We start from the raw sequence: 26,542 nt of genomic DNA on the forward strand, positions 1-26,542 counted from the left end.
ACCGAGCCCCATGTTTTAATTAAAAAAAAAAAAAAAAAATAATCACTTGATACATTGATCATTTGCAATGAATATCATATATTGTGAAAATTTAAAACGTCATCTATGGCACCATTTGTCAAAGCTGATTAGTGGTATCCTGATCTTCAGTAATGCCCTATAATTATTATTTGGAAGCCTTCCTCTTTATAGTGTTTTCCTCTATACAGTGTTCAGAATTTGTGGTCCCTTGAAAAACGTTATATAGAGGTTTTAAGGTAAGTCTTTCCGCTCCCGGGATTGGAATAACTTCTTACCCTCTCCCTTAAAAACCACATCCTTCCCTCTTTCCCTCTCCTTCCCTCTTTCCTGAAGAAGCAGCCGTCAGTTGCGAAAGCTAGAAATTCTGTGTGTGTGTTTGTGTGTTTTATTTATTGTGCCTGTCTACCGGCACTTTCCCGCTTGGTAAGTCTTGGAATCTTTGTTTTTAATATATATATTAAAACAAAGATTCCAAGACTTACCAAGTGGGGAAAGTGCCAGTAGACAGGCACAATAAAATAACACACAAACACACACACAAAATTTCTAGCTTTCACAACCAACGGTTGCTTCTCCAGGAAAGAGGGAAGGAGAGGGAAAGACGAAAGAGCGGAAAGATTTACCTTAGGGGGGAAAAAGGATAAGTATATACTCGCGCACGCGCGCACATATGCATCCATACACAAGCAGACATATAATTTTACAATGCAGTGGAACATTCTAGTCTAGGACTTGTTCCTATGTGTGGTTTGTATACAAATATGTTTTGTGCGTATTAATGTGTCGATTGCTTCTGGGATTATGTAATCGTGCAGACTTTGTTCTTGACATACTGACTGAAAGTGTCTGTTTCAGGTTCTTTTGCAGAGTGCTATTTGATAATCTTACATTACTTGTGCACGATTGGCTAGCGTTTATACAGAATTTCCTCTAGTGCTTATACTAGCTGAAGATTTTTATCAGTCTGTTTTTTGTAGCAGCACTAAATAGCCTCATACTCTTTCTTCTTAGGTATGTTAGGTGAGCCGTGCTGCTGGAGAAATACAAGCTTTTGCTTTCAGCATTGCCTTTCTACTATAGAAGCAGTGTAGATGAATTAGTTTGTGACAAAAAAATTGAAGTTAGTAAGTAGTATCCAAGAGTTGTGGACAACACTGCAGTACTTCACATAAGTGCAGTGTAACATTGCACGTCTCCAGGATGCATCATGCTAATACCAGGGTGTATACAACCCGGGAGATCCGGGAAAAACCCGGGAATTTTTTCATTCGGGAGAAAACTGGGAAAAATCCGGGAATTGTCTAGAATTCCAGAAATTTTTCATTGTTTTAGTTTTCAGTCAAATTTTTGTGATTTTGACTGGTAAGAACCAATACTCTAACAAGGGATATTACTGTATCCCGCTACTGCAGAATAATACTGCAGCAACAAAACACGAACGAGAGAGAGAAAAAAAACAAACTAAAATACAACTTGAGTCGCAAAGGAAATGCGCCGTATAGAACAACAAAACACAGTGCTTGTACAAGTGTCTGCCAACAACAAAGTGTGCCAAAGGCTTTAGGAACACTATGCAATGCTTTATAACAACAAATGCCTCCAATGAGCGTGACGAGACAACTGTTTAAATTAGATTAGTTTTAGCTGTTGCGGGCGGGCTCATGAGCATGCGCAGTTGAGTCGCGTATGAGTAATACTTTCTCCCGCTTCTGGTTACAGAGGTGTGGCTGGGTGCCACTACTTAATATTGCCCTGGTTCGGAAATATAGTAAATCGGGGCTGATGCACAGAGCGGTCTGAGTTGAGGTGGGGAGTATCCACGTGACCTGTGATTTTGTTTCCTCTTCGTTTATTACTCTCACGTTAAATGATAAACAAACGGATTTTTGTGGCTGGGAGCTATCAAATGAATTAAAATACGTTCGCATAATTACGGAAGGTTAACATATGTTATTAGTTCCAGATTTTAATTCCACCTTTCTGACAGTCAAGAATTAATCGCCTTACAGAACAGTGAAGTTATTTTTGTCGGTTTGCTAAATAGATTTGGCTTAAAATTAATCTTTTCTTCTGAGGCAGTCAATTTATTTGAAACGAAGTGTTTAATTTCACACTGTTGGCTAGTTTCAACTTTTCGCTGAATTTTAAGTGCCCGTATAGCATTATGCCATAATAAAGAACCAAACATGAGTACCGGTACTCATACGAATGTGCATTTTAAGCCGAATACTGCGTTTTAGTATGGTTCCCGAAATTCCGACACTCTTGAAGTACCGTCTGATGTCTTGTTTCTTTTATGACATACGAACATATGGGCTACTTGCGTCATTGTAGCTGCTTGTTATCTGGCACTCTCTTGCAACTGCTGAAACGAACCTGTTTCTAACAGGTTGCGGGAAAATATTGCGAATGGTGGTTTGAAAAGCATTACATTCAAAGCAGATTTCCTTTTACACAAGATGAACTATGTGCGAGAATGTACAATGAATTTCTTAAATCACAAAGCGTTTGACACTCTTACAAAAGTGCTTCGCAATCTCGATTTCAAAGTTTCGGAAACTAACATGCGGTGTTAGGTGGAATTCAAATTTATACCTTCGTAATACCAAAATATGCAGTGTACATGATGCTGCACATCAAAGGTCTTTCAAAGCGTGTTTTCCCCCCTGAGTTTCGTTTTCTAAAGTGCCGGGAGGTTCTACTCTGGCATATAAAACCATAAACACTCAAAGGATTGATGAGTTTTACTGTGCCAAGGAAGAGTATACTTTCACTTAAGCACGGAAAAAGTGTATTTTTAACTGGGAAAAATCCGGGAATTTGTTTTCCTTGTCCACGTATACACCCTGTAATACCTTGTAACACCACCTCAGGCCTTAATAATGACCTCACATCGATGAGGAACTGCCAACAAGTTTCTTCAGGTATGTCGTATAAAGCTGTAGCCACTCATTGATGATAAGATCCTATGCATATTCCATCATGTGGTGGTGGTGGTGGTGGTGGTGGTGGTGGTGGTGGTGATTTCTATGTTTCACTAACTGTTCCAAGTAGTTGCAGATATATTCAGTCGGTTTAAGATCTGCCAATTTAGTGGGCCTGTCAATGTGTGTCTGAGAAGAGCTTGAACAGGATTACTTGGTCAGTTTGCAGAAAGACATTCTCGTTCTCGATGCTGGCTGAGTCCATCCCTCTGTTCCAAAGGGTGTCGACCTCAATTGCTTATAGCCCACACGGCTGTTAGCTTTGTCCATTGTGAAGCCTGCTCGCCTCGGCAACACTGCTAGAACAGAGGCATGCGCATTCTGGTTGCACTGCAAAGTTTCTCAAACAATCTTAAAGAAACTATTCAGTAAAAAAAAAATTGATCCTCACACATTTCACAACATCATTCATTAGCTTCATGATGAACTGCATATCATTTCGTTACGTCATAGTTATAAAGATATTTCTATATTTAGTAGTGTGTGTGTGTGTGTGTGTGTGTGTGTGTGTGTGTGTGTGTGTGTGTGTGTGTGTGTGTTTGTGTGTAGGGTTCAAATACCTTACAATGAAAAATAGGAATCACTATGAATTTGCATTTGATGTGTGTTAGTCCACATTTTGCTGCATATGAAATGGAGCTTATATCTTATATTTTTGTTTAAAGTTGGGACAAGACCTACATCTGTTGTCTGTCTCGAGAAAAAAGATTCTATGTAGTGCACTCTCTTCCAGGCATCTGTGGAAGTGAGAATGGAACTCAAATATGGATATATCCTTCAGATCTTGTTAAGGAATTTTTGGCAAATGATAGCATGCAAACCAGAGAGTATTTTGCTACATAGCTAATGTGCAAAACTTTCTTCTACAATATATGAGTGGCTACAGATTTTTTTTTTTTTTTTTCAATGAAATAATTTACTCTTGGAAGGACTGTTGATAGCTAGTGAAATGGGAATTAGTATGGGTTAAGTAACATGATAAATGAAGGAATCATTCTGTTATTTTTATACCAAGCTAGAGCTTTCCATAAGTTATTGACCTTCACATATCCTCAGTTGTTTGATTAATAGTAGATTGTTTGTAGATTCAGTTGCAGTTAAGTTAGTGTGGTACTGAAGTAGAATGGTGCTACAAGCCGATATAACCTGTTAATTTGCTGACTTATAAACTATAGCTTACAAGTTCTGCAAGGTGTAGATTTGTGCATAGGCTTATGCTGTATAACTACACCTACTCTACTTTGCTGCCCTGTTAGCAAGGAAGCCCCGTCCACTTCCGATGCCCCTCTCCTACCGCACATTCAGCGCTACTGGGGGCCAAGTAATATTGCGTGCGCTCTACATAAGTGTTCGTCGAACCGGAGACGTCGCATGCAGTTTTGTGAAAATGACTGCAGCCTTGGAAGATAGTAGTGTAGGAGCTTGGGTTGAGACCCCTACTATGTCAGGATGACAGGTTGTGGAGTGCTATTGGTATGCTGAGCACTAATGGTACATTATCACAACAACAATTTATTATTCTTAGTCATGTATTCTTCTCTGTGTCTGCAACCTAGCCAGTACTCTGTCTCGCAATGTGCTGATGCTGTATCGGCAATCTTTGGTGAATATCAACATGCGGTGTCTGGCGCACGCAATCACAGTATCGGACAGGTGGCAGGTTGTGTTGCGGTCAGTTTAGCCCCTACGAAAGGCCTCGCTGCCTGGGACATACAGTGTTTTCACCAGAGCATGCACGTTGACATTGAAGGGGTGTCCTTGGGTAATGTCTTGGCAGCTCTGCTATGTGTGGAGACTAGCAACAGGCTATGTGTGGAGACTAGCAACAGCATAGCCCTCTCCCCTCTCCCGTTTTTGTCTTGTGTTTGCTCCACTTCCGTACAAACTCTTTGGCCTTGTCACTGTTGCTGGTCTGTTTATCATGTAGACCAAACAAATTAAAATCTGACAGATGCAGATCTGGACTGTAGAGAGGATGAGGTTGTATCTCCCAACCTATTTTTTCAATTGTGTTTGGGTCAGCTGAGTGGTGAGGGGGCGATAGCATTGTCACAAACGATATTGTGCCTTTTCTTTGAGACCTGCAACATTATTTTCTTACTGATGATTTCACTTTGTCTATTAGCATGTCTGAGTAGTGGGCACTATTATTGTACACTGATCTTCCAAGTGATTACAAAAGCAGGTACCTTGGGCATCCCAAAAGACAGTCAATATGGCTTTTCCTGTTGATGCTTGAGCTCTCAATTTCTTTCACAGGTGAGCTGGTGTGTTTCTATTCCATGCTCTGTCTTTTGGAGTCTGGTGTACAATAATGAACCAAGTTTTACCACACATTAAAAATTTTTAAAGTAATAGTCAGTCTTTACGAATACTGTTGTCAATACGGGTTTCACATGAAGGGCTGGGCAGGACATTGCTTGCCAATCATTGAGGTTCAACCAGCTTTGAACTATTTTACCCAAATATAAGAATTTCCATGGTTTGTACACCTTTCATCACACTATAAAATCAATTAAAAAAAGATTTTAGCAGGATTTTCTCTTTGAGAAAGTAAACTGATCATTGAATTTCGTTAGACTAAAGTGAAAACTTTAAGCGGATACACTGACATTAAATGCAGTGTCGAGGTGTGTAAAAAAAAAAAAAAAAAGTTTTTATGTACCATCTGGTCTCAGCACACCCAAGTGGTGCCAAACTTAAGTCATGAAACTACAAAACTACTACTACAACAGGTTTTATTTTTGCGTTAATTTGTCTCTTAAATTATTGAATGCCCCATGTATTTAGTGCATCACGTCAGAATGAAAATGCACTGGATTACAATTTTTAATATAGCAGATGATTAATATTTTTAAACTTCAGTTGGTAATAGCATGTGACTTGATATAAATTACATAAACTATCCAGTGCTTTTGGCATATTGTGTCTGGCTGCTGGCGTATTTAATTTTGTATCGGTACTCTGTCAAATGTAATGTCATACATTTCATCAAAGGATGAAATACTATCAAAGTTGCCCAAATTGTCTGTAGGACCATTCTCATCGAGTGAGATGCTGGACTGGTTCCGTTCGGGATACTTCAACCTGACGCTGTTGGTGCGGCGAGCGTGTGACGAGCGCTACTCGTCTCTAGGTGACATCATTAAGCTGTGGGGGAGGCTGCCTTTCACGCCTGGTGGACCACCTGTGCCTCCTATTAAGGTATTCATTTCTCACTACATACCTTAAGCTCCTAATACAGTGTGCCTAAGGTGTATACCTGTGTAGCAGTGCCCCAAGAGTGTGTGTTTGGATCTGCCAGACTAGTTCTCATCGACCAGTTACTCGATGCACCTGGGATATTCGTGGGGTGAATCTTCACTTGCACACTAGACAGCAGTAATGCGTGAAACTGGAAGGATAAAGTCATTTATTAGAACTAAAAATTTCTGATAGCTCAAGGTTATTATTTGTTAAGCAATTGTTTATTGTACTACGTAGCGATCACAGAATTATGCTGTTACTGTTCTGAATTGTTTCATATTATGACACTTGTTTCCACAAGGATATTTTATCTGAATTTATGTTCATACAGTGGTTGTTTTTGGAGCTCTTTTGCTGGCAGTGTCTGTAACCTTTAGAATGGGACAGACTGATGATGACACCGGAAAGCCAGGTGTTGGTGTATCCCAACCTGGCTGGGGAGTTGGCAGTGAGATAAATTCCCTATTAATGAATTAATTTCAGCCCGAAGACATGAAGAAATTTTGGAACTTCATGAATGGACGTGGCTTGTTCTGACAAATTGCTGTCGATGATACAGGGAGGAATTTGCTAAGAGTGACACAGTAATGTAGGAGGTGGTTTTAGTGTAGTTGTAAGTAAGGATTAACTCGTCATTTTATTCATTTTGTGAATGGACTTTCTCACCTAGTATAGTCGGTTTCCTTTTTAGATTGCTGAAATAAAAGATGTAATCAAATCAAATTGCATGTGCCCTTATGTGGGAGGGGGATTGCATGTGCCCTTATGTGTGTGGTAAGTCTGTAAGGAAGTCTGCACCATAGACATATCAAGCAAAACGTATACCTAATCCATTTTAACATTTGCTGATGGCATTTCAATCCTCAGTGTAATTGAAGAAGAATTACAGGACTTCTTGATTGGAATGAACAGACTAATGAGCACAAAATGTGTACTGAAAGGAAACATAGAAAGATGAAAGTAATGAGGTATAGCAGAAGTGATATTATCGGTAGATTAACATAAAAATTGAATAATTGAAGTATGTCTGTTACCATGGAAGCAAAATAACATGACAGATGAAGAAAAGATGGTGTAAGTAGTAGTCTAGGACAGATAAAGATGCATTCCTTACGAAAAGAAGCTATCTAGTGTCATAGGCCATACTTGGAGAAAGAAATTTCTGAGAATGTGTGTTTGGAGCACAGTGTGGTATTGAAATGAATCTTGGACAGTGGGAAAAATGGAAAAGGGTCGACGTGTTTGAGATACATTTGTTACATCTGCTATGCAGTTGGCACTTAAGGATGTGGCAGAGAACTATTCGAATCACTTTTCGACTAGTTGTCTACCAATCCAGTCTCAAACAGTGCACAGGAAACGCGCACACTTCAGTCTTTCCATGCAAGCTCTGATTTATCTTATTTTATTACAATTAACATTTCTGTGTATGTAGTTCGGCATCAGCAAAATATTATTGCAGTCGGAGGGAAATTTTTGCGGTAGAAATTTTGTAAAAAGATAGTGTTGACCATTAGATGAACTGACAGGATAATAATTGGGGAGATTCTCTGTAGAATCAATTAGGAAAGGAAAATGTGGAAACTAGTGACTTGAGGAAACAACAGGGCTGATAGCGTGTGTTTTAAGACATGAGAGTATAACTTCGCTAGAGATAGATGGGAATGTCAGGGGATGAAAACTATAAGGCAAGACTGACGTAAGAGTATATGTAACAAATAAATGAATTTTTTTGATGTAAGTGTTATTATACGAAGTTAGCTGTAGGTGGCATATCAAGAAGTTTGACTGGTGGAGGGAAACACTTGGAAAAGAGTATAGTAAGTTGAAGAGTTTCTGTAGGTGTTCAAACTGGATCTGAAAGCCGCACAGAACAAATTAAACAGATGGTATCAAATATGAAGGATGCTGTCACTGTTATGGCCAACCCCCAAAAATAAAGTTACATAACTGATTTTTTGTTAGTTTGCAGGTATACATCTGCAGTCCTGTTCCACACTGAAATGCCTTCTTACCAGTTTAAGCATCCTGTTACAGGAGTCAAAGCAAAGTGGTGCATTCCATTAATCAAACAGATTACTGTGCGGTAATTTATTTTCTGCAGGGGCAGAAATGTTGCAACTTTGTCATCTGGATGTTGTAGCTGCTGCCAAAAATGCATTACTGCACAATATGCAAATCTATCTACAGGCTGTGCCATTTTGTTTTGGAGCCTCTAGTAGTGTGCTACAGTAATGTGGTGTGGGGATTTCAATGTGTGGCATGACTTGCAAGCGAACATAAACTTAATTATACAACTTTAATTTTTTAAAGGTGATTAAAACTTTTTGACTTGTGACATACTAATGTTTTACATGAACTTTTGGCTTGTCACATACTGATCTGGTTTACACGGTGTCTCCTTGGTATTGTAAACCTCTAGTCATCTTGAAGCTAGAAGTCTAAATGAGTATAGAAATAAAGGACACCAGAATTTGAATTGCAGTAACACACACTTTTATTCCTTCCAAAGTTCAGTTATCAGTGACAATGACCAGTCTATGTACTGGTACTACGAAAATTTATTAATGCACTGATCCAGATCAGCAACTCCAATATTTGAAAACAGTCCAGTGGTGATGTTAATCGTGGCTCAAGTTCACATTCACATGAAAAAGGCAAAGTTTGCAATCAGCAGTGTTTTTTAATACAAAACAATACTCCATTAATTCAGTCCATAATGTGAACCATTATGTCCTACAATCACTTGTTTCGATGACTGTAACATTCCATGCTCTTTCTAATCACATCACAGTTCAGTTCAGGTATTCATTAATTTTATTTACTGAAATCACTCAAAAGTATATAAACACTAATATTACTAAGTTTTGCAGTTGACAGTGTGCAGAGTTTAGCGTACAGAATGTGCATAGTTGGGACGTGAGTTAGCACTGAGAACTCACCTGACATGCCTTGCGTGTAAACTTTCAAGCCACGAACTGGCAATTTTGTGATAGGGATCTTCTTATAAAAACTGTCATAGGAAGAAACAGTTATTTCAAAAACTTCATAATGCTTTTAATAATGTCTAGGTTGGGTTTGATTGTTTTTGATGTACTCGAAGAGCAAATACACTGGACTCACATTCAAGAGGACAACTGTTCAAACCCACGTCCAGCCATCCTGATTTAGGTTTTCCGTGATTACCCTAAATCGCTTCAGGCAAATGCAGAGACGGTTCCTTTGAAAGGGCACAGTCTACTTCCTTCCCCATCCTTCCCTAATCTGATGGGACCGATGACCTTGGTGCTTGGTCTTCTCCCGCAAATCGACCAACCAATCGGGGGCCAAATAGAATTGGGATTACAAAAAGCATTGCTGGTTAGAAATTTAGAAAAATGCATGACACTATTACTCCCATGCAATAATATTGCAAACGCTGGTAAATTTATTTAATTAGTTTCTGATAATTTGAAGTACTTTCCTGTAAAGTGGAACTGCCAGACTTATGTTGATGGTGGTAAACTACTTCAGATATACTTATTAGCCAGGGTTTTCTATGCAGCGAAATGTAGTGATAACATCTATCAATTGTATTTTCTAATTATGAGTGCATGATGGAAACAGAACAATATTATGAAAAGGATAGTTGCTACTCACCATGTAGCTGAGATGTGACTCTGCATCTCCACTATATGGTGAGTAACAACTATCCTTTTCATAATATCATTACATTCCATTCTGGGTTTTCCACTATTGAATTTTGTTTTAAACCGAACGAAATGATAACCTGGAATTAAAGGAATCTCAGGTACTGGAGAGACTCTTATCTTAAATCCAAGTGGTCACTCAAGCTCACAAGTAGCGCAGGTTTCTCATGCCCCACCACTTTAATCGTACTGTCTCACATTCCAGGCAGACGCAATCCCCCCCGTCTCTTCCGTTTCTGTGCCACCGCTGGTGCCTGCGGCGCCACCGCCCACATCCGACATCCTTTCGGATAGCCACGGCCATAATCTGCTGATGCAACAGTATCAGTACCAGTACACCATGCTGCAGAGACAACTGCTTCTGGGGTGAGTCGACACATTGTTTGAATTGCTCTTTGGGTTAAAACTTCAGCAACCATTGCCTCGTGTGCATGACTTTTTGACATGTTGTGAAATGTCTTTAATATCAGTGCATCATGTAGTTATGCAGTTGTACTCCCAACTATAAGTTTCTAGAATAACTTTGTGTAAGTGTTTGTAGGAAAGCATATAACTGTGCTAAAATAAGGTTGTTTCTCATAAAAATGGTGCATTTTGTTTTTCTTAATGCTGTTTTGATCAATAATAGATATTTTTATCGTGTAGTTTTAAAAAAATGTGGTTTTTTGCAATTGAATGTTAATTTTGTTTCCAGCCACACATTTTACCTATTCATATTATAAATAAAGTTAATGGTAAATGCACTGCTGGGCACAAATATGAAGCACTGTAAAGGGGAGAAGGGTGGGAAATGAAACTTCAGTTGGGAAGAGTATGTGATGTTATTTCAGTGATTACAACATCGACTCAAATTTATAAAGAACTTTGCACTGTGCACCCACTTATCAGTATGGTGTTTACATCTCATCTGGCCTGGATGCATCTACTGATTGGGTTGGGAAGGGTGACATAACCGTTACATCCCCTCTTGATGCCCACAAATGTTCTAACTGATCCTTGATATCCTGTATAATGGCACAGAGCTGGGGATTTTGCTACTCGCAGGAGTGCCTCGACTCCACGAAGACAATTCATATGGTCTCTTGTGACATGCGTATGAGCATTGTCCTGTTGAAAAGTGGCACAGTGTTATTGTCACATGATAGGTGACACTTGATGACACAATATGTCTGTGTCCTACAGTTGTGGCAGTAGAGTTCCCCCAACCACTATTAGTCGTGACCTGAAGTCATATGTGGTGACTCCCCACACAATCAAGCTAAGGAGTAACTCTGCACGTGCTCGCTCTCCCTCTCCCCCTAAAACATTTTAAGAAATGGGATCTCTCTCGAGGTCAGTGCCACACTCAAGACGATTATCATCCAGTATGCTGAACACTATCGACGCTTCCCAGTCATGGCATGACTCCAGACGCAGCCATTTGTGTTGTGTTAACTGCATACTATACATGGGATGGTAATTCCCTAGTCCAGATGCCACTAGTTCCAACTGACAGTGTGGGATGTCACAGAATGTTCCAGGGACTCCATTATTTGTGAATAGATTATGATGTGCTTCGTGGACAGTACGATGGTTCCCTCGTTTCGTGATCAGACATGGTCGCCTGGAACCTGTATACGAGTATGCCTGCCTTTATGTTCCCGTGCAGCCTGGAACAGGGCACTGTCGCACCAGAATGCCTCACAAATCTGGATGTTACATGATTTGACCAGCTAATCGAATGGAAATTGACAATGAGGCCTCTTTGAAACTGTCGGTTTCTGAAAAATGCTGTCTCACACGAGTATACGACATATCTGTGTCTTCCACAATGACCATTCAGCACCTGACTCTATTAATGCCTCTTGTATACTCTACTAGGCCTGCAAACACGAACACTTGTCCTCTCTAATGGCGGTTCGGTCACAGAGAATTGCAGCTCTAATCATGTACATGTCCATCAGTGGCATTATGTGTAGGAAGCTGCATTAATATTCTGTCATGTCTCCTGGGTGCTTCACTTTTTTGTCAGGCAGTAAAAAATATGTATTCTCTTTCTGTTTATATTTTTAATGGTAAGTTCCGAATTAGTAAGAATATTTTCCTTTTGTCCACTTTTTTGTGACTCAGCATCTTTTCATTTTTATTTATGGCATACTGTGTGAAACACGCTCTCTGAGCAGTAAGCATTCCTGCTCCTCTCTCAGCTCTACCATTCCCCATGATCCTTCAGTCAACCACAGTACAAGAGAGCAAGTCCATGTGCATCAGGTAAGGTTGCATGTGGTGAATTGCATGAATGCAGCATACGGTCAATTGGAAGCCTGTACTGTGTGCATGTTTACCTACTCAGAACCTATAGATACATGAAAAGAAGAGAAAAATGAGAGAGAGACTGTAATCTCATAAAATATTTGCAGTGAAATTATTTATTACAGCCACCTGCTGATGCCTAGAATGAATAGATGAAATATATTTGGTTAGAAACAAAAGAAACATTCAGTTGCAAATGATGAAATTATTATTATTTATTTTGATAATATAACTGAAGTAACAACAGAGTTGTTGCCGTGGCTATCCGAAAGGATGTCGGACGTGGGCGGTGGCAGACAGTAAACTAAAAAGCTGCAAATATCAACAATGTTACAATAACTCATTCTGACACAGTGTCAAACAGCGTAAAATAGTTTATATTGTGTGGCAGTGGTGTGTTGGAGCGAGTTACTACAGTGACAAAAATAAGTACCGGGTGATCAGAAAGTCAGTATAAATTTGAAAACTTAATAAACCACGGAATAATGTAGATAGATAGTTAAAAATTTCGTTTGGTGATGATCGTGTGCTCAGCCACCACTTTCGTCATGCTTAGCCTCCCAGGTCCCCAGACCTCAGTCCGTGCAATCATTGGCTTTGGGGTTACCTGAAGTCGCAAGTGTATCGTGATCGACTGACATCTCTAGGGATGCTGAAAGACGACATCCGATGCCAATGCCTCAACATAACTTCGGACATGCTTTACAGTGCTGCTCACAATATTATTCCTCGACTACAGCTATTGTTGAGAAATGATGGTGGACATATTGAGCATTTCCTGTAAAGAACATCATCTTTGCTTTGTCTTACTTTGTTATGCTAATTATTGCTATTCTGATCAGATGAAGCACCATGTATCAGACATTTCTTGAACGTTTGTAATTTTTTGTTCTAATAAAACCCCATGCCATTCCAAGCATGTGTGTCAATTTGTACCTCTCTGTCTACATTATTCTGTGATTTATTCAGTTATCAAATTTATACTGACTTTTTGATCACCCGGTATTTGACTGATAATGTACTTAACATTTTTTTTAAACACAGTGGTATTAAGCTTTTACTAATGAAAAATAAGATTAGTTCTTCAGATACATTCATAATTAATCTTACCAGTAGTGTGTGATTCTTTTTTTCTTGGACATGTTTTCCTTGGGACACAATTACCCAGTGACTAAGTTTTATTGGTAAAGTAAGCCAGCTCCGTCAACATTGAAGACATATTTAGCTCATATTAGTATTAAAGTATTGAAAGCAACACATACAGCAAAAAGTCTGTAGTCACATTCAGGAAAACTTCGTTAGCTTCTCTACATTTATTCACAATATGCCTTTAGTTTTCTTGAACATTCCAGCCAGCTTGGAAAGACAGAAATCTCAGTTCCCTGTATTTTGCAAATTCATAAGCTCTTTTCAGCAACTGTATTCTGAAACCAAGCTGTTTCAACCAAAGAAGCAACACATTCTCTAACATTGTCTATTTCTTGGTATTTAACTGTTCTCATACATATTCTCTCTAGCTGAACTCTTTTGTTAATTGTCATCGAGAGTGTCACTCTCTTTACATATTTCCGTTGCTGACCGCTGTTTTTATTGACTGTGTTAAGCAGCTCCATCTTCATTTTAAGTGAAATACTGGTTGGTTTCCATCCCAGTTTGTCATTGTGTGATAAAAAGAAGAAAAAAGTGGTACCTTCATTTGACCTTGTTGACACATTCATCACTGAATTTCAAAACTGACTTCAGTCTTTTTGATATTGGCACTACCAAAGACAAGTGCTAATAAAGCAACAAAAGTAGCATCAATTCTGCACATTATTTGGTCTAACAAGAGGGAGAGATAAAGTCGGCAAATCTGGGTAGTGGTGTGACTGCAGGAAGTACATATTCGTTCATCTGCGAAGTGAAATCTTTTTAGACCTGATGATTTTTGTTGCAAATTAAAAGAAAAAAGTATGAAATTACATAGCATTTTGTTGGTACTGCCGTAATGTTTTCTATTTAAGATTTTTTCTTTTTACTGATTTTTCATGTTAAATATTTTTCACTGCATAATAATTTTTGTTCCCTCCGTAACTTGACATTACTGCATGTTTTTGTAATGTTAGAAATGATATTAAAATAGGATGTAAACAAACAAAAGAAATTATAGATCTGTACATATGAGTGTGCCCTGTTATTAATTGTGTGTAAATATTCTGAAAGCTAAATGTTTTTCTTGCTGTATGCCATTAGATGTATGTATGCGGGTGAGAATATATGGGAAATTTGCACTAGTCAGCTTAGTCTTGTATATGCACAATGTGTTTTTTCTTGATTCCTGTAAACTGCCCACAAACTGAGTTTGTCTTTACATGTAACTGTTCTGTTTGTTAAGGTGAAGTACAATTCTAGCATATGTAACATCCCATTCTTTATTCCATCTTAAAGAAGTGTCTGAAGAGAGCAATGTTACTAGAGTAGTTTATTATGTTTTGTCACAAATATTCTATCACTGAGGTAAAATATGCAGCACCCGACCGAGCTAGAGAGAATTTTGTGATTGACAAATAGTTTCTATTAGAAGGTGCATGAAAGCTAATGTGACTGTGGAATAAGACAATTAACATGACACCACAATATGAAATTTCATCTTGTGAAGCATGTGTGCACATGAAAAACACATTCAGTTAGTCATTTTTTTGAATGTGTACCAATAAAATGCCAGATTGCTTGCTACATTACGTGCTGAGCAAAGCAGACGTCATGGTGGTGTTTACAATTTGTTACAGTAAAATATTGCCAAGTGGTATGTCGATGGTTGAAAGTCTCATCATTCTAAGTGCACGGGTTCGAGTGCAGTTCCATATATCGTTTAATAGTGATAACTTTTGACATGAACTAAGATGATGTGGGAAAACAAATTAGAAATACTTTACAGGCAATAGGAATGAGGGAAGGTGGAGGAGACCTGAAAACAACTGGAACTTCTCTATAAAAATCAATACCTCCCTCCCACCAACCAAAACTTCACTCTGCTTCACAGTACTCTCCATAGCACTAAACAAGTTTCATTCTGGTGCTGAAACCTACCCCTTTTTAAATTCATGCTTTTTAATATCTGCTACTGCTGTCAACATTGCATATTATGTTGTTATAGTCAAACCGCTTTCCTTTAAGTCTCATATCATCCTTTGGAACAGGAAGAAGTAAGAGAGATAAATTTGTTGAATAGGGCCAGGGGTTAAAAATGGTCATGTTCATTGTGGCCAAAAACTGTTGAATTGCACAAAGCTTGACATTTGTGTGCAACCTTTTTGTAACCTCCAAGCAGAATTTAGTTTACTGTCTGCCACAGGATGAATTCTTAGTGTACAATCTCTTAGAGGTAAAAAAGAATACACACAAGTCAGTGCTGTATTCACATGTGATTTCACTTGTTGAGCTTTTTAACACAAGGTCAGCCAGGTGATTTCTATTTCTATTAGTTTCGTTATTATTTACTTTCTGGATCCCACCCATAGACTGCATGATTTTGTTGAAAAAATAGGATTGTCTTAGAGTGCATCCTTCGATTCATGACACACTCAATCCCACTGACCCACTCTGTCCCCATTGAGCAAACTTTGCTGTTACTCTATGCATTCCCCAATTGATGTCATAAATGCGCTGATTTGTGCTTGGGGGTAACCCGGATAACTCTTGGAGTTTGTCGATTTTCCTGTGTCTGCCTTCACTGGTGACATTGCAGATTTTGCAGATGTGTTCCTCGGTTCAAGGAGTTGAAGTATGACAGCACAGGGCTGATATTTAGTGGCTATTCCCCTTTTTAAGCCAGTAAAACCATAGTGGCCACCTGGTTGGACACTATGGTAGGTCACGATTTGAGGTCAGGAGGTCAACAAAGAACCACACAGGGATGTGTATAATGCCAACTCCAAGGGTAGTTGCCTGTCTGATGCACAAAATCGTTATTGAAACAGTAGGAAAACATCAAATGTTTATTATCCACTGAATACAACAGTTAAAATATCGACATTCGAGCAACTGGTGCTGGGTGGCTGGGAGGATGTCTGCTGCAGTGGTATGCGGGCGACAGCACAGGCTCACTGCTGGCTGCGGTGCTGACTCAGCTCTGTGACGTCACGAGGCTGGTGACCCATGGTACATGAGCGAGGTCACACCTGCATTGTATGTGGCTGCACACAGCTCTCAGGGTACGATGACCGAAGCACCGGTGGCATTGTCGTGAACTACAAATGTGGGATAACAGCCCCTGGCAACAGCACCTATCCTCAGAAGCAGGTGAAGGGCAGCTGCATCAGCTTGCCCTTTGTGGCGGTGGAAGAAGACTGCGCGTCCACGGATGGGAAAGGGAGTCCCTAGGGAAGATGGCACCAGTTGTAATAAAGCCCTCCACAGGTATAAGTATTTAACAGTAGAATATCTTTGGCTTCCCTGTGACAACCGTGCCTCCATCCTTGCTACCCTCCCTGTTTACCTTTCCCTGTTGCTTCATAACGTGGGTTGTGAGTAACTGAATCCACTTTCCCTTCTTCCCTTTTTTCCCCTCTCTCCTCCCTGATGAAGGAACAAAGTTCCGAAAGCTAGGAATGTAAATTTTCTGTTTTGTTTTGTGAATCTATCGGCTGAACTGAGCTGAAGTAAGTACTGGCCAGCCCCTCTATCGCTTTGTTAGTATATGTTTCACATCTTAATATGAGATTTTCTATTAATCATATTTGTGTTATGTGCACACACAAAAATTGGGTGTGATAATTCTTTCTCAAACCAGAGTTAGTGTTAGATGCTGGTACAGTAGCTGGTTTGCCTCATTCAAATATATTATCAGTTATTAAATATGTAAATTTTGCTTAAGGCTGTTGACTTTGAATATTTCAGATTTTCAAGCAGAAATCAATAAAAATGTAGGTACACTCCCAGGCATAAATATAATGTTTAACCCAGCTAGCAAGCAGGACAACACAGAGATTACTAATGTGTTACGGTGATTGTTTTGACACAGTTTTTTTATTCCAGTTTGTGATCGGGATACCATTGAAACTTGCTCGAAGTTTGGAATAGCAGTTAGTATTTGTACATCTGCGCATATTTCCAGTAGAGATTTTTACTTGAAAAAGAGGAATACTCAAAATAGCAATTACAATAAATTTTTAAAAAATTGGCAGCCATTGGCAGCATTTGTTGTGATTAATATCTGTGTGAAGGCTGTGCATCCATTCATTCCACTTAAAACTTCTATGTTATTAAAAAAAGATGGACCTAGTTTAATCAGTTTGCATTTAATTCTCATCCGACTTACATTTCAATGATCCTCATGCTGTTGGGGGGAAAAAAAGTATCTAAATTTTTGATTACCGCTGGTAAAGGCTGATTGTCATGTAAACAACCACTAATGCCTTCACCAGCAGATACCCAGTTCGTGTCTGTTCCAAAAAGCGCTGATGCTGTGCAGTGTAAGGTTTTCTACAGTCTCTTGAGTTTGGAAAAAATGGTTCAGTAGTTGGTTCAAGCAATTTCAACAAACTTGATATCTCTGTGATAAGGAGACGACTGACTGGCCATCAGATGAATGTGTGAAACGAATTGTGGAAAGTTTTTTAAACATATTTGTAAACTTTAAAAATTTCTATTGGAATATAGATTATTCATATCTGCTTAACATTTTGTGATTCAAAAATTAAATGATTCCGGTCCATCGTTTTTAATGACCTTGTGGCTAATCGAGTTGGTCTACATAGGATGATGGAATATTTTAAACGTGACTGGTTGTCACTTTAAGCCCCTTAAAATCCACTGAGAACTCCAGTGTCCTTCGCAATTTTCAGCGAGGATTTCGGATAATTTATAGCGAGTTTGACACAGCTGTCCTTCTCGTGCCCGCGATCGTAAGCAAAGTTCGTGCAGTCGACACTCCACTAACTGTCGACGACACGAGCCGTCGGTGACAGTTGCCGGAGTGTGTCACACGTCCACACGCGTGTAAGCCTTTACGTCTCTCTCGAGTCATGTGGAAGGTGGCGGTAGGAGGAGGCGGGCGGCCCTGAGGGTGACGGGCACTGGTTGGCGTGTTGCAGGCAGCAGGCGGCGGTGCACGCGGCAGCCCAGGCGGCTATCGGCGAGCTGTCCCAGTCGGACCGCTGGGCCACACTCTCCCCCATCGAGCAGAGGCGGGTGAGTCGGCTGTGCTTCCACTACCCACCGGCAGCTAACACGCAGTGGTGCATGGGGTAGCTATTCCTAGTCTCCTCATTACAGTTGTATACTGGCTCCGGGCGGCGGCAGCACGTACGGGTACTGACAAAATTTCACAGTAGTTACAGATTCCACTATGAGCAAATTGGAGGAAAGAATTTGAAGAAAGGCTATTAACATACAAATTTTGTTGTTTATAGGTCCTCAGCTACTATGAACCTTACACATGACAATTTGGTTTCACAACTGACTGAAGTTGTAACCTTTATTTGTATTAATGCAGCCCCAGGTGTTTGGTTATTTACCAACTCCTAACTTGGAAGTTCAGTCAACAACGGGTTTTTGCAAATTACAAGGTGGGAGCGGGGGACTTGTATAGTAATTTTGAGAAACCATGCTTACTCATAGGATTAATCAAATTACCATAAAGATTTTTTCAGTTAAGTCATGTTAGTGACACAACGAAATGTTTATGTATTGACCCATACTACTACATAGATATCTGAGGTAAACAATTTAGGACTGAAGGTGACAACTCATCAGATAGTAGAAGCTTTGAATCATTGCTTACAACTTTGTTACATTTTAGTCGAATATATATATTTCCACGTGGGAAAAATATATCTAAAAACAAAGATGATGTGACTTACCAAACAAAAGTGCTGGCAGGTCGATAGACACACACACACACAAACAAACACAAATTTTGTGTGTATGTTTGTGTGTCTATCGACCTGCCAGTGCTTTTTCCAAGACTTACCAAGCGGGAAAGCGCCGTTAGACAGGCACAATAAATAAAACACACAAACACACACACACACACACACACACACACACACACACACACACAAGCAGACATATTTACAGGCAAAGAGTTTGGGCAGAGATGTCAGTTGAGGCGGAAGTACAGAGGCAAAGATGATGTTGAATGACAGGTAAGGTATGAGTGGCGGCAACCTGAAATTAGCGGAGATTGAGGCCTGGTGGATAACGGGAAGAGAGGATATATTGAAGGGCAAGTTCCCGTCTCCGGAGTTCTGACAGGTTGGTGTTAGTGGGAAGTATCCAGATAACCCGAACGGTGTAACACTGTGCCAAGATGTGCTGGCCGTGCACTGAGGGGGAGGATTTCGTGAAGGATGGATCTCATTTCAGGGCAGGATTTGAGGAAGTCGTATCCCTGCTGGAGAGCCACATTCAGAGTCTGATCCAGTCCCGGAAAGTATCCTGTCACATCCTTTCGTCTTTCCCTCTCCTTCCTTCTTTCCTAATGAAGCAACCGTTGGTTGCAAAAGCTTGAATTTTGTGTGTATGTTTGTGTGTCTATCGACCTGCCAGTGCTTTCGATATCGTGGCACAGTGTTACACCGTCCGGGTTATCTGGATACTTCCCACTAACACCAACCTGTCAGAACTCCGGAGATGGGAACTTGCCCTTCAGTATATCCTCTCTTCTCGTTAACCACCAGGTCTCAACTTCCGCTAATTTCAAGTTGCTGCTGCTCATACCTCACCTGTCTTTCAACAGTATCTTTGCCTCTGTACTTCCGCCTCGACTGACATCTTTGCCCAAATTCTTTGCGTTTAGAAATGTCTGCTTGTGACTGTGTATGTGCGGAGATATATATATATATATGTGTGTGTGTGTGTGTGTGTGTGTGTGTGTGTGTGTGTGTGTTTTATCAAAGATTTGTGCCAGAAGTATTATGGCAATGGAGGATTGTTGCAGGTAATTCCCATCTACGTAGTTGAGAGAATCTGAGAATGGAGGGTACCCAGTTGGTACAGGTTGTGAAGAAATCATTGAAATTGAGTTGTGCTGATAGTCGTCTGCTAAATAGTCTGCTCTGTTCTAGGGCACAGTTCAGTCAGGTGGGCAGCTAATTGATCTTATTCAGATATAATGCTGTGCATACGTTACAGTAGAGTTGTTATATAACATGGCTCCTTCCACAGGTAGTGCTGAATCTGATAGAAGGTAAGCTGAACTTGGGATGGGACTGGGCTAGGAAGTGCTGGGTGTGTCTATGGTACTTGGTTTGCACCTGGGTCTTCCAAAGAGAAGAGACTCATGTGGCAAGCGGTTTGAAATGGGTGTAGCATATGTGTGGACCAGGATATTGTTAGATTAGTGCCAGCAGAATACTACTTCCGTAGGAGTGAAAGTGATTAAGAGCTATTTTCATCTGTGTAGTAGTATGGGTTAATGCATTAAAATGTCGAAGCTTCATGACAGATTAGAACTGTGAGATGGACCGGGACTCAAAACAAGGGAGCTGTTACTTCTGTGGGCAAGTGCTCTACCAACTGAACTACCCAGCCTGCTCTTGCAGTTTTACTTCTGCCAGCACCTCATCTCTTACATACCAAACTTCACAGAAGGTATGAGATAAGACACTTGCGGAAATAAAGCTGTGAGGGTGGGTTGTGAGTCATGCTCAGATAGCTGTCAGTAGAGCATTTGCCCATGAGCTGCAAAGGTCACAGTTTCGAGTCCCAGTCTGGCACACAACTTAAATCGTCCGGGCCGTTTAAAATTGGGACACAGTTCCCTGCAAAGTGAAAATTCATTTTGCATTAAAATTTCATTGTGTGGAACTGTTTTGAGGAGGGGGAGAACCTTATTGGTTATTTGTTTCTTTGACTAGGCGTGTGTTCTCAAAATTATGATACACTTTGTAATTTGCACAAACCTATGGATAGACACAATTTGCTTTATTTCAAGCATTTGAAAATTGTCTAACATCCAAAACTATAGTAATTACAAATAAGGTCTAGAAATTCAGCCGGTTGTGGAAGCATCTTTTCACTTACAGTATTCACATATGGCCTGAAAGTCTCTCTTTCAAGTTATTTGCATGACAACAGTTTGATTGATGGTCGGAAGCCTCACCAGTGTGAGTTCTTTGAGAATACTGACAGTATTTGCTGGAAATGTCAGATTTCACTTAGACAGTCATCAGTTGAAGAACTGAGGCAGACATAACCATGCAATTTGCTGAATAGTGACCACGAAAGTCTCGGCGATTCGAGTAGCCTATTTAGTTACTAAGTCAGGGCCTCGAGTCGAGGAAAAGACAGTTAAATTGAAAAAGAGGAGGAAATCTTGTGCTGTCTCCTTTTATGTGAGATCTTTGCCAGACTCTGTTCGTATTAATTTTGTGAGGGCTGTAGACACTAGGTCTAGGAAGTAAGTAAATGGCATAATTCTTCCTTTAATTGGGCTGTATTTATTAGATAAAAATTTATACATCTAAAAAGACCAGTCTCTGTTCCCTCAATTGAGTTGTCAATATATATGTATGGGGACTTATAAAATTATGCGAAGAACCCAAATTACATTAGCTCCTGTACAGAAAGTTATCAGCTTCCCACACAGTAAATGTTGCATTTCCATTTTCGGTGACCGGAACATACCGATGTTTTAAGTGCAGCATTCACGTCGCATCATATCTGATATCTTTCTGTAAAATGCTGACATAATGTGGATTTCTCGTGCATCATATTAGACTTATATGCTGTTTTCTGATAATTGTGGCCTAATTAAGGAAACAATGATGGCACTTAATTACTGATTCATCTGCCAGTCCTAAATTTATTGATTTATTTTTCCAAGTGAATCTGCATTTCCAAAAGCTAATGCTTATGCTCTTGTTTTATGTCTGTTCCTGCTGCTTCATTACAGCCAATAATACATGGTGTCCCATAAAATTTACCCTGATTTACAGTGGTCACAGCCCTATAAATAACAGTGATGCAGAAATGATATTTGAAATGTGCATACAATCATAAAGTGTTCACTCAAATGTAATTTCATTTAATGCGCTCAGTGTGAGCACTGCTGGTGGTACATAAAATATCCAAACAATAGTCCACAGCACTCTTGAGTGTCACACTGCAAACTGTCTGAATGATTCGTTTGTGCAAGGTATGATTACGGTATAGATGTGACATTTACATTAGTCTTAACAGTAGTGTCTGGTGATCTTGGTGTTTATCGGATCCAACCATTATTACAATACTGTGATATGGAGATTCTTCATCCTAAGGCTCCCGGGGACATATTGCCCAGATTGTACTCCACCTAGTTGAAATGTTACATGGTATTGCGTTACACTGGTGTAGAGCATGTTCTGAAGCATTTCCATGTACTGGATTCATAGAAAGAAATGGGCTTATGACTCTGTTGTGCATTGGTGTGCAGCATACATTGATTGTCAGGCTACCCCCCCTTGCATCAGCTTTGATTCTCAGTTTATCCCTAACATCAGATATGGCCAAATAGTGGGCCACAAGCACCTGCTAAAGCTTGTTGTGCGGCCTGCCAAGACAGTCGGAATTTTTATGTAACAGTTTATACCTTTTCTGAAATGCAAAGTTAGCTAAAGCACGCAATCATTTCAAAGGTGCGGCCCATTGCTAACCCTGCTTCCACAAAGTGGGCCCCTGGCCAAAATTATTGCCCACCCCTCGTTATACAATCCCACTTACATCTTGGCTTTTCATTACCACAAATATGCACATTATGTGTAATTACAGTGCCACATAAATGAAACTTTTCTTATTAGAAAATGCCTTATCAGTACTGAATTGGGCACTATTGGCCAATTTTTCTCTTTGTTGTCGGTTTCCGTTTTTCAAAAATGTGAATTTTTTAAGTGTACAGTTACAGCTGTTTGCATAGTACTATGTGCACTATTGTGGAATTCTGTATCTTAGCTGACATGATGCTTGTCTCACTAATTTTGATGGTGATTGTGTGAACACTGTCCGAATGTCCTCATCAATGTCTGCAGACATTGAAGGTCAGACACTGCTTTTCTTTTCACCTGCACCCACATCTAAACAATTTTGCGTGTATGCCTTAATTGACATGACATCTGGTAGTGGTTGGTTTCCCATAAGTTGCTCTGAACATTCACTGCACTGAAATTAGACAGTTTGTCTCAGCCAACCAGACAACACATTGTGCTTTTTTGTGCGCAGCTGCCACAATTTTATGCTTTACTTGATAGTGGTACTCCCAGGAACTGAAACGTACTGCCGTGGAAACTAAATTAGTTTAACACACTAAAAACAGAATATTGTGGACATATGCCAATTGTGAATAGTAATAACTGTTTAAAATCAGGTAAACCTTCTGGAAAACTTTGCATACACAGAGATGAATGGCAAAGTTTTATTGATAATGGCACATGTTAGTCCTCTCTCCCGATGTATCGCCCAGCTGTAAGACTGACATCTAAAATAGCAACAAGAGATCATTAAAGTGAAAAGTTTGATAAGTTTCTCAAGTTAAATTCTCATTCACCTTTCACACACTTCTATATTGTATAGTATTATTTTTAAAAAAAAGTAAATATGTAGAACTTTGCAAATACAACTGTATGTACATTCGTTTTGCGTAGTGTGTATTTTCAGTAGTGTGTGGTTAAGGGTACTGGTGAAAGTGTCGTTCATTCTATTCTCTTTATGCTTATGTGTGTGCTTAAATTTTATCCATATTAATATGTAGTCATACTTTTATTTATTGGCGTCTGACAGCTTGCGGGCTAGGGTAACCCCTCCACCAGTGAATCAGTGGGAGATGTGTGGTATTGTGGACTTCCACTTTGTCGCTGTTTCTGTTGTACAAATCATCTTACATCCCATTAAAAATTGAACTTCTATATACAACTACATATGCTTGAATATGTTAAACAGTTGTTGATAAAAGTACAAGTGAAGATATTCAAGGAGGTACTCAGGACCTGTTAATTTGGCATAAGCTTCTGTGTAACATATTCAAGCATATATTATTGTGTGTAGTAGTTCTCTCAAACAATGGAAAGTCCAGGACGGAAAGGGTTTGAGTATCTCTTATCTTACTCTGAAAAGAGAGAGACCCTCTCCACTATACTCCCCACCCTCCCACAATGGTATTCAGGTAACCCCCCCCCACCTGTCCCTACGCCACCTCTGCTTCCAAACCATTACCTCGTGGCACATATCCCTGCAATAGACCTAGATGAGAGATTTGTCCCATACAATATTATTCTCACTAACACCTACCCCAGTCATGTCACTCACCTCTGAAAGCAGCCATATGATCTACCAACTTAGCTGCAGCGATTCTGCGTAGGCACAACAATTAACAGGCTGTTTATCTGCACAAATGGCCATCGCCAAACTGTGGCTGAGACACAGCTGGACCACCTATTTACTGGATATACTGCACAGTACTGTATGCTTCACTTTGACTACTTCACAGCCTGTGACATCTGGATTCTTCCCAGCAGCACCCGCTTTTATGTATGATGTTGTTAGGTTATCACCTTATAATGTACCCTTTGTTCCTGTAACCCTTTGGCCTCAACCTTCACCGTCTCTCTCTCTCTCTCTCTCTCTCTCTCTCTCTCTCTCACTCTCACTCTCCTGGTCCCACTCTCCTTCTGTCCTGCTGATGAACGTACGTAGTCCATTCCTCTCCTCTACTTCTCACATCTCACCCCCACCCTGTGTAGCCTCCCGATGTTCTACTAGCAGCTGTACCCTGTTCCCATCACATCCATGCGTAGGCGCGCGCGCGCGCGCACACACACACACACACACACACACACACACACACACAGCACTCCTATCCTGCCACTCCCCCTCTCCCCTTTCCATACCTCTTCCTTAACTCCGCTGCCCACACCAACTAGATTGCTGCTCACGTCAGACACCACAAGAATCAGGTCTCAGTGCCCGGAGACAGTAGCTGTTCGATAATTGTGTCAGAGTTGTTCTTGCGTGAATGTGTGTGTTTTCTACTTGTGAAAGACGACTTCATCTCAAAGCTGAAGTATTTATAGCACTCCTTTTGTTCCCACCTATAAATCAACAGTCTCTCTTATGTCTTACAAATTTATTTGATTTATAATTTAGTTTCCTAGTATTTAGTATTCGCCATTTTCTTTGTTTTTAACAAACGGTAGGTTGTCTGGGAAATAGTTGTTAAGAAAAGAAATTCGATACATTGCACCATTTCAGAGTTAGTTAATTATCATTGAAGTTAGACAATCAGGCCATTGCATGCACAAATTTGTGCGGCCTGCAAGGGATGATGCCGCCAATTGTATTCTTTGCTCGGTTTCCTAAAACTGAATGGGAAAGCGATACAGAAATTGTACATCGGACGGTTGTAAGAATTGATCCCGAGCCAGTGGCTGGGCCATCTCATACTTTGTCCCCTATACTCTGAGAGCAACTGAAATTGTATCTGGTGGGCCAGTCGAATTTGTGTGCACAATGGCCCGATTGCCTATCTTCCGTGCTATTTAACTCTGAAATAGTGCAGCATATAAAATTTTTTTCTTACAGGTTCTTACCCCCGCAACACCCTTACAAGATTTTCATACGGTTCCTGGCTATTCTATATAATAATATTTTACAAGTCAGTCACCGTGTTTGAGTAAGGCAGTATGATTAGTGTGTGTACGAAAGTGTGGTGCTGCCGGCAGCTGGTGACAGAGCGGCTGGCACTGCACCAGATGCTGGGTGTGCCGCCGTTGGTGCCCCCCGTGTCGGTGCCTCCGCCGTCCATTGTGGACCTCTTCTCGGTGGCCGCGGCGCAACAGCAGCCGGGACCGCAGCCCGCACAGCAGCCGCCGCCCCCACCCCCGTCCGCGCAACCCCAGCCCGTGTCCGCGACCAACCCCGTTGCCCAGCTCATCTCCCAGATGCAGATGGTAAGTGGACTGTTATGTGGTTTTCTCACTAGGCTGGGATGCTAGTCCACTTCTGTGGGTCGACTCTAGGCAGTTGATTTGTGTGAGGGAGTCGAATTGGTGAAATGAGTAGAGCTATAAATTCAAAAGGCTGCCACACTACATACTTGAAGAGAAAGCCTTAGTGATGAATCAGAAGCTTTTGGACTGGAGTGTCTGCTTTTGTAAAAACTTCAAGACTTATTTTTGCTGAAATGGTCTTTTGTTTTCTTCTTTTGGATCTACTTAAGCTTTCAGCAAATGACTTCCTGTTGTAAAGTGGCAGCATTTTCACTGAGGTGAACTGAGTGTTTCTCTCATCTGTGTTTTTTATCATTATTTTTCTGTTTCCATCCGGTTTGATAATCACAAAATCTGTAGAATAAAAAGT

The 26,542-nt window shown here is 40.2% G+C and overlaps 1 protein-coding gene across 20 annotated transcripts in view; it reads left to right on the top strand.

Moving 5' to 3' along the window:
• LOC126295205 (GRB10-interacting GYF protein 2) overlaps nucleotides 1–26,542 on the top strand; it is a 169,072-nt gene that overhangs the window by 65,660 nt on the left and 76,870 nt on the right. For 15 of the 20 annotated variants that reach the window (XM_049987532.1, XM_049987536.1, XM_049987521.1 and 12 more), the window contains 4 exons: nucleotides 6,040–6,209; nucleotides 10,146–10,306; nucleotides 18,307–18,403; nucleotides 25,906–26,133. In XM_049987532.1, coding sequence (XP_049843489.1) covers nucleotides 6,040–6,209; nucleotides 10,146–10,306; nucleotides 18,307–18,403; nucleotides 25,906–26,133 — 656 coding nt within the window. The remainder of the gene's footprint in view (nucleotides 1–6,039; nucleotides 6,210–10,145; nucleotides 10,307–18,306; nucleotides 18,404–25,905; nucleotides 26,134–26,542) is intronic. The other 5 variants (XM_049987535.1, XM_049987540.1, XM_049987537.1 and 2 more) reach the window with 1 other exon arrangement.

Source organism: Schistocerca gregaria, chromosome 11 (assembly GCF_023897955.1).
Source record: "Schistocerca gregaria isolate iqSchGreg1 chromosome 11, iqSchGreg1.2, whole genome shotgun sequence".
Lineage (NCBI taxonomy): Eukaryota > Metazoa > Arthropoda > Insecta > Orthoptera > Acrididae > Schistocerca > Schistocerca gregaria.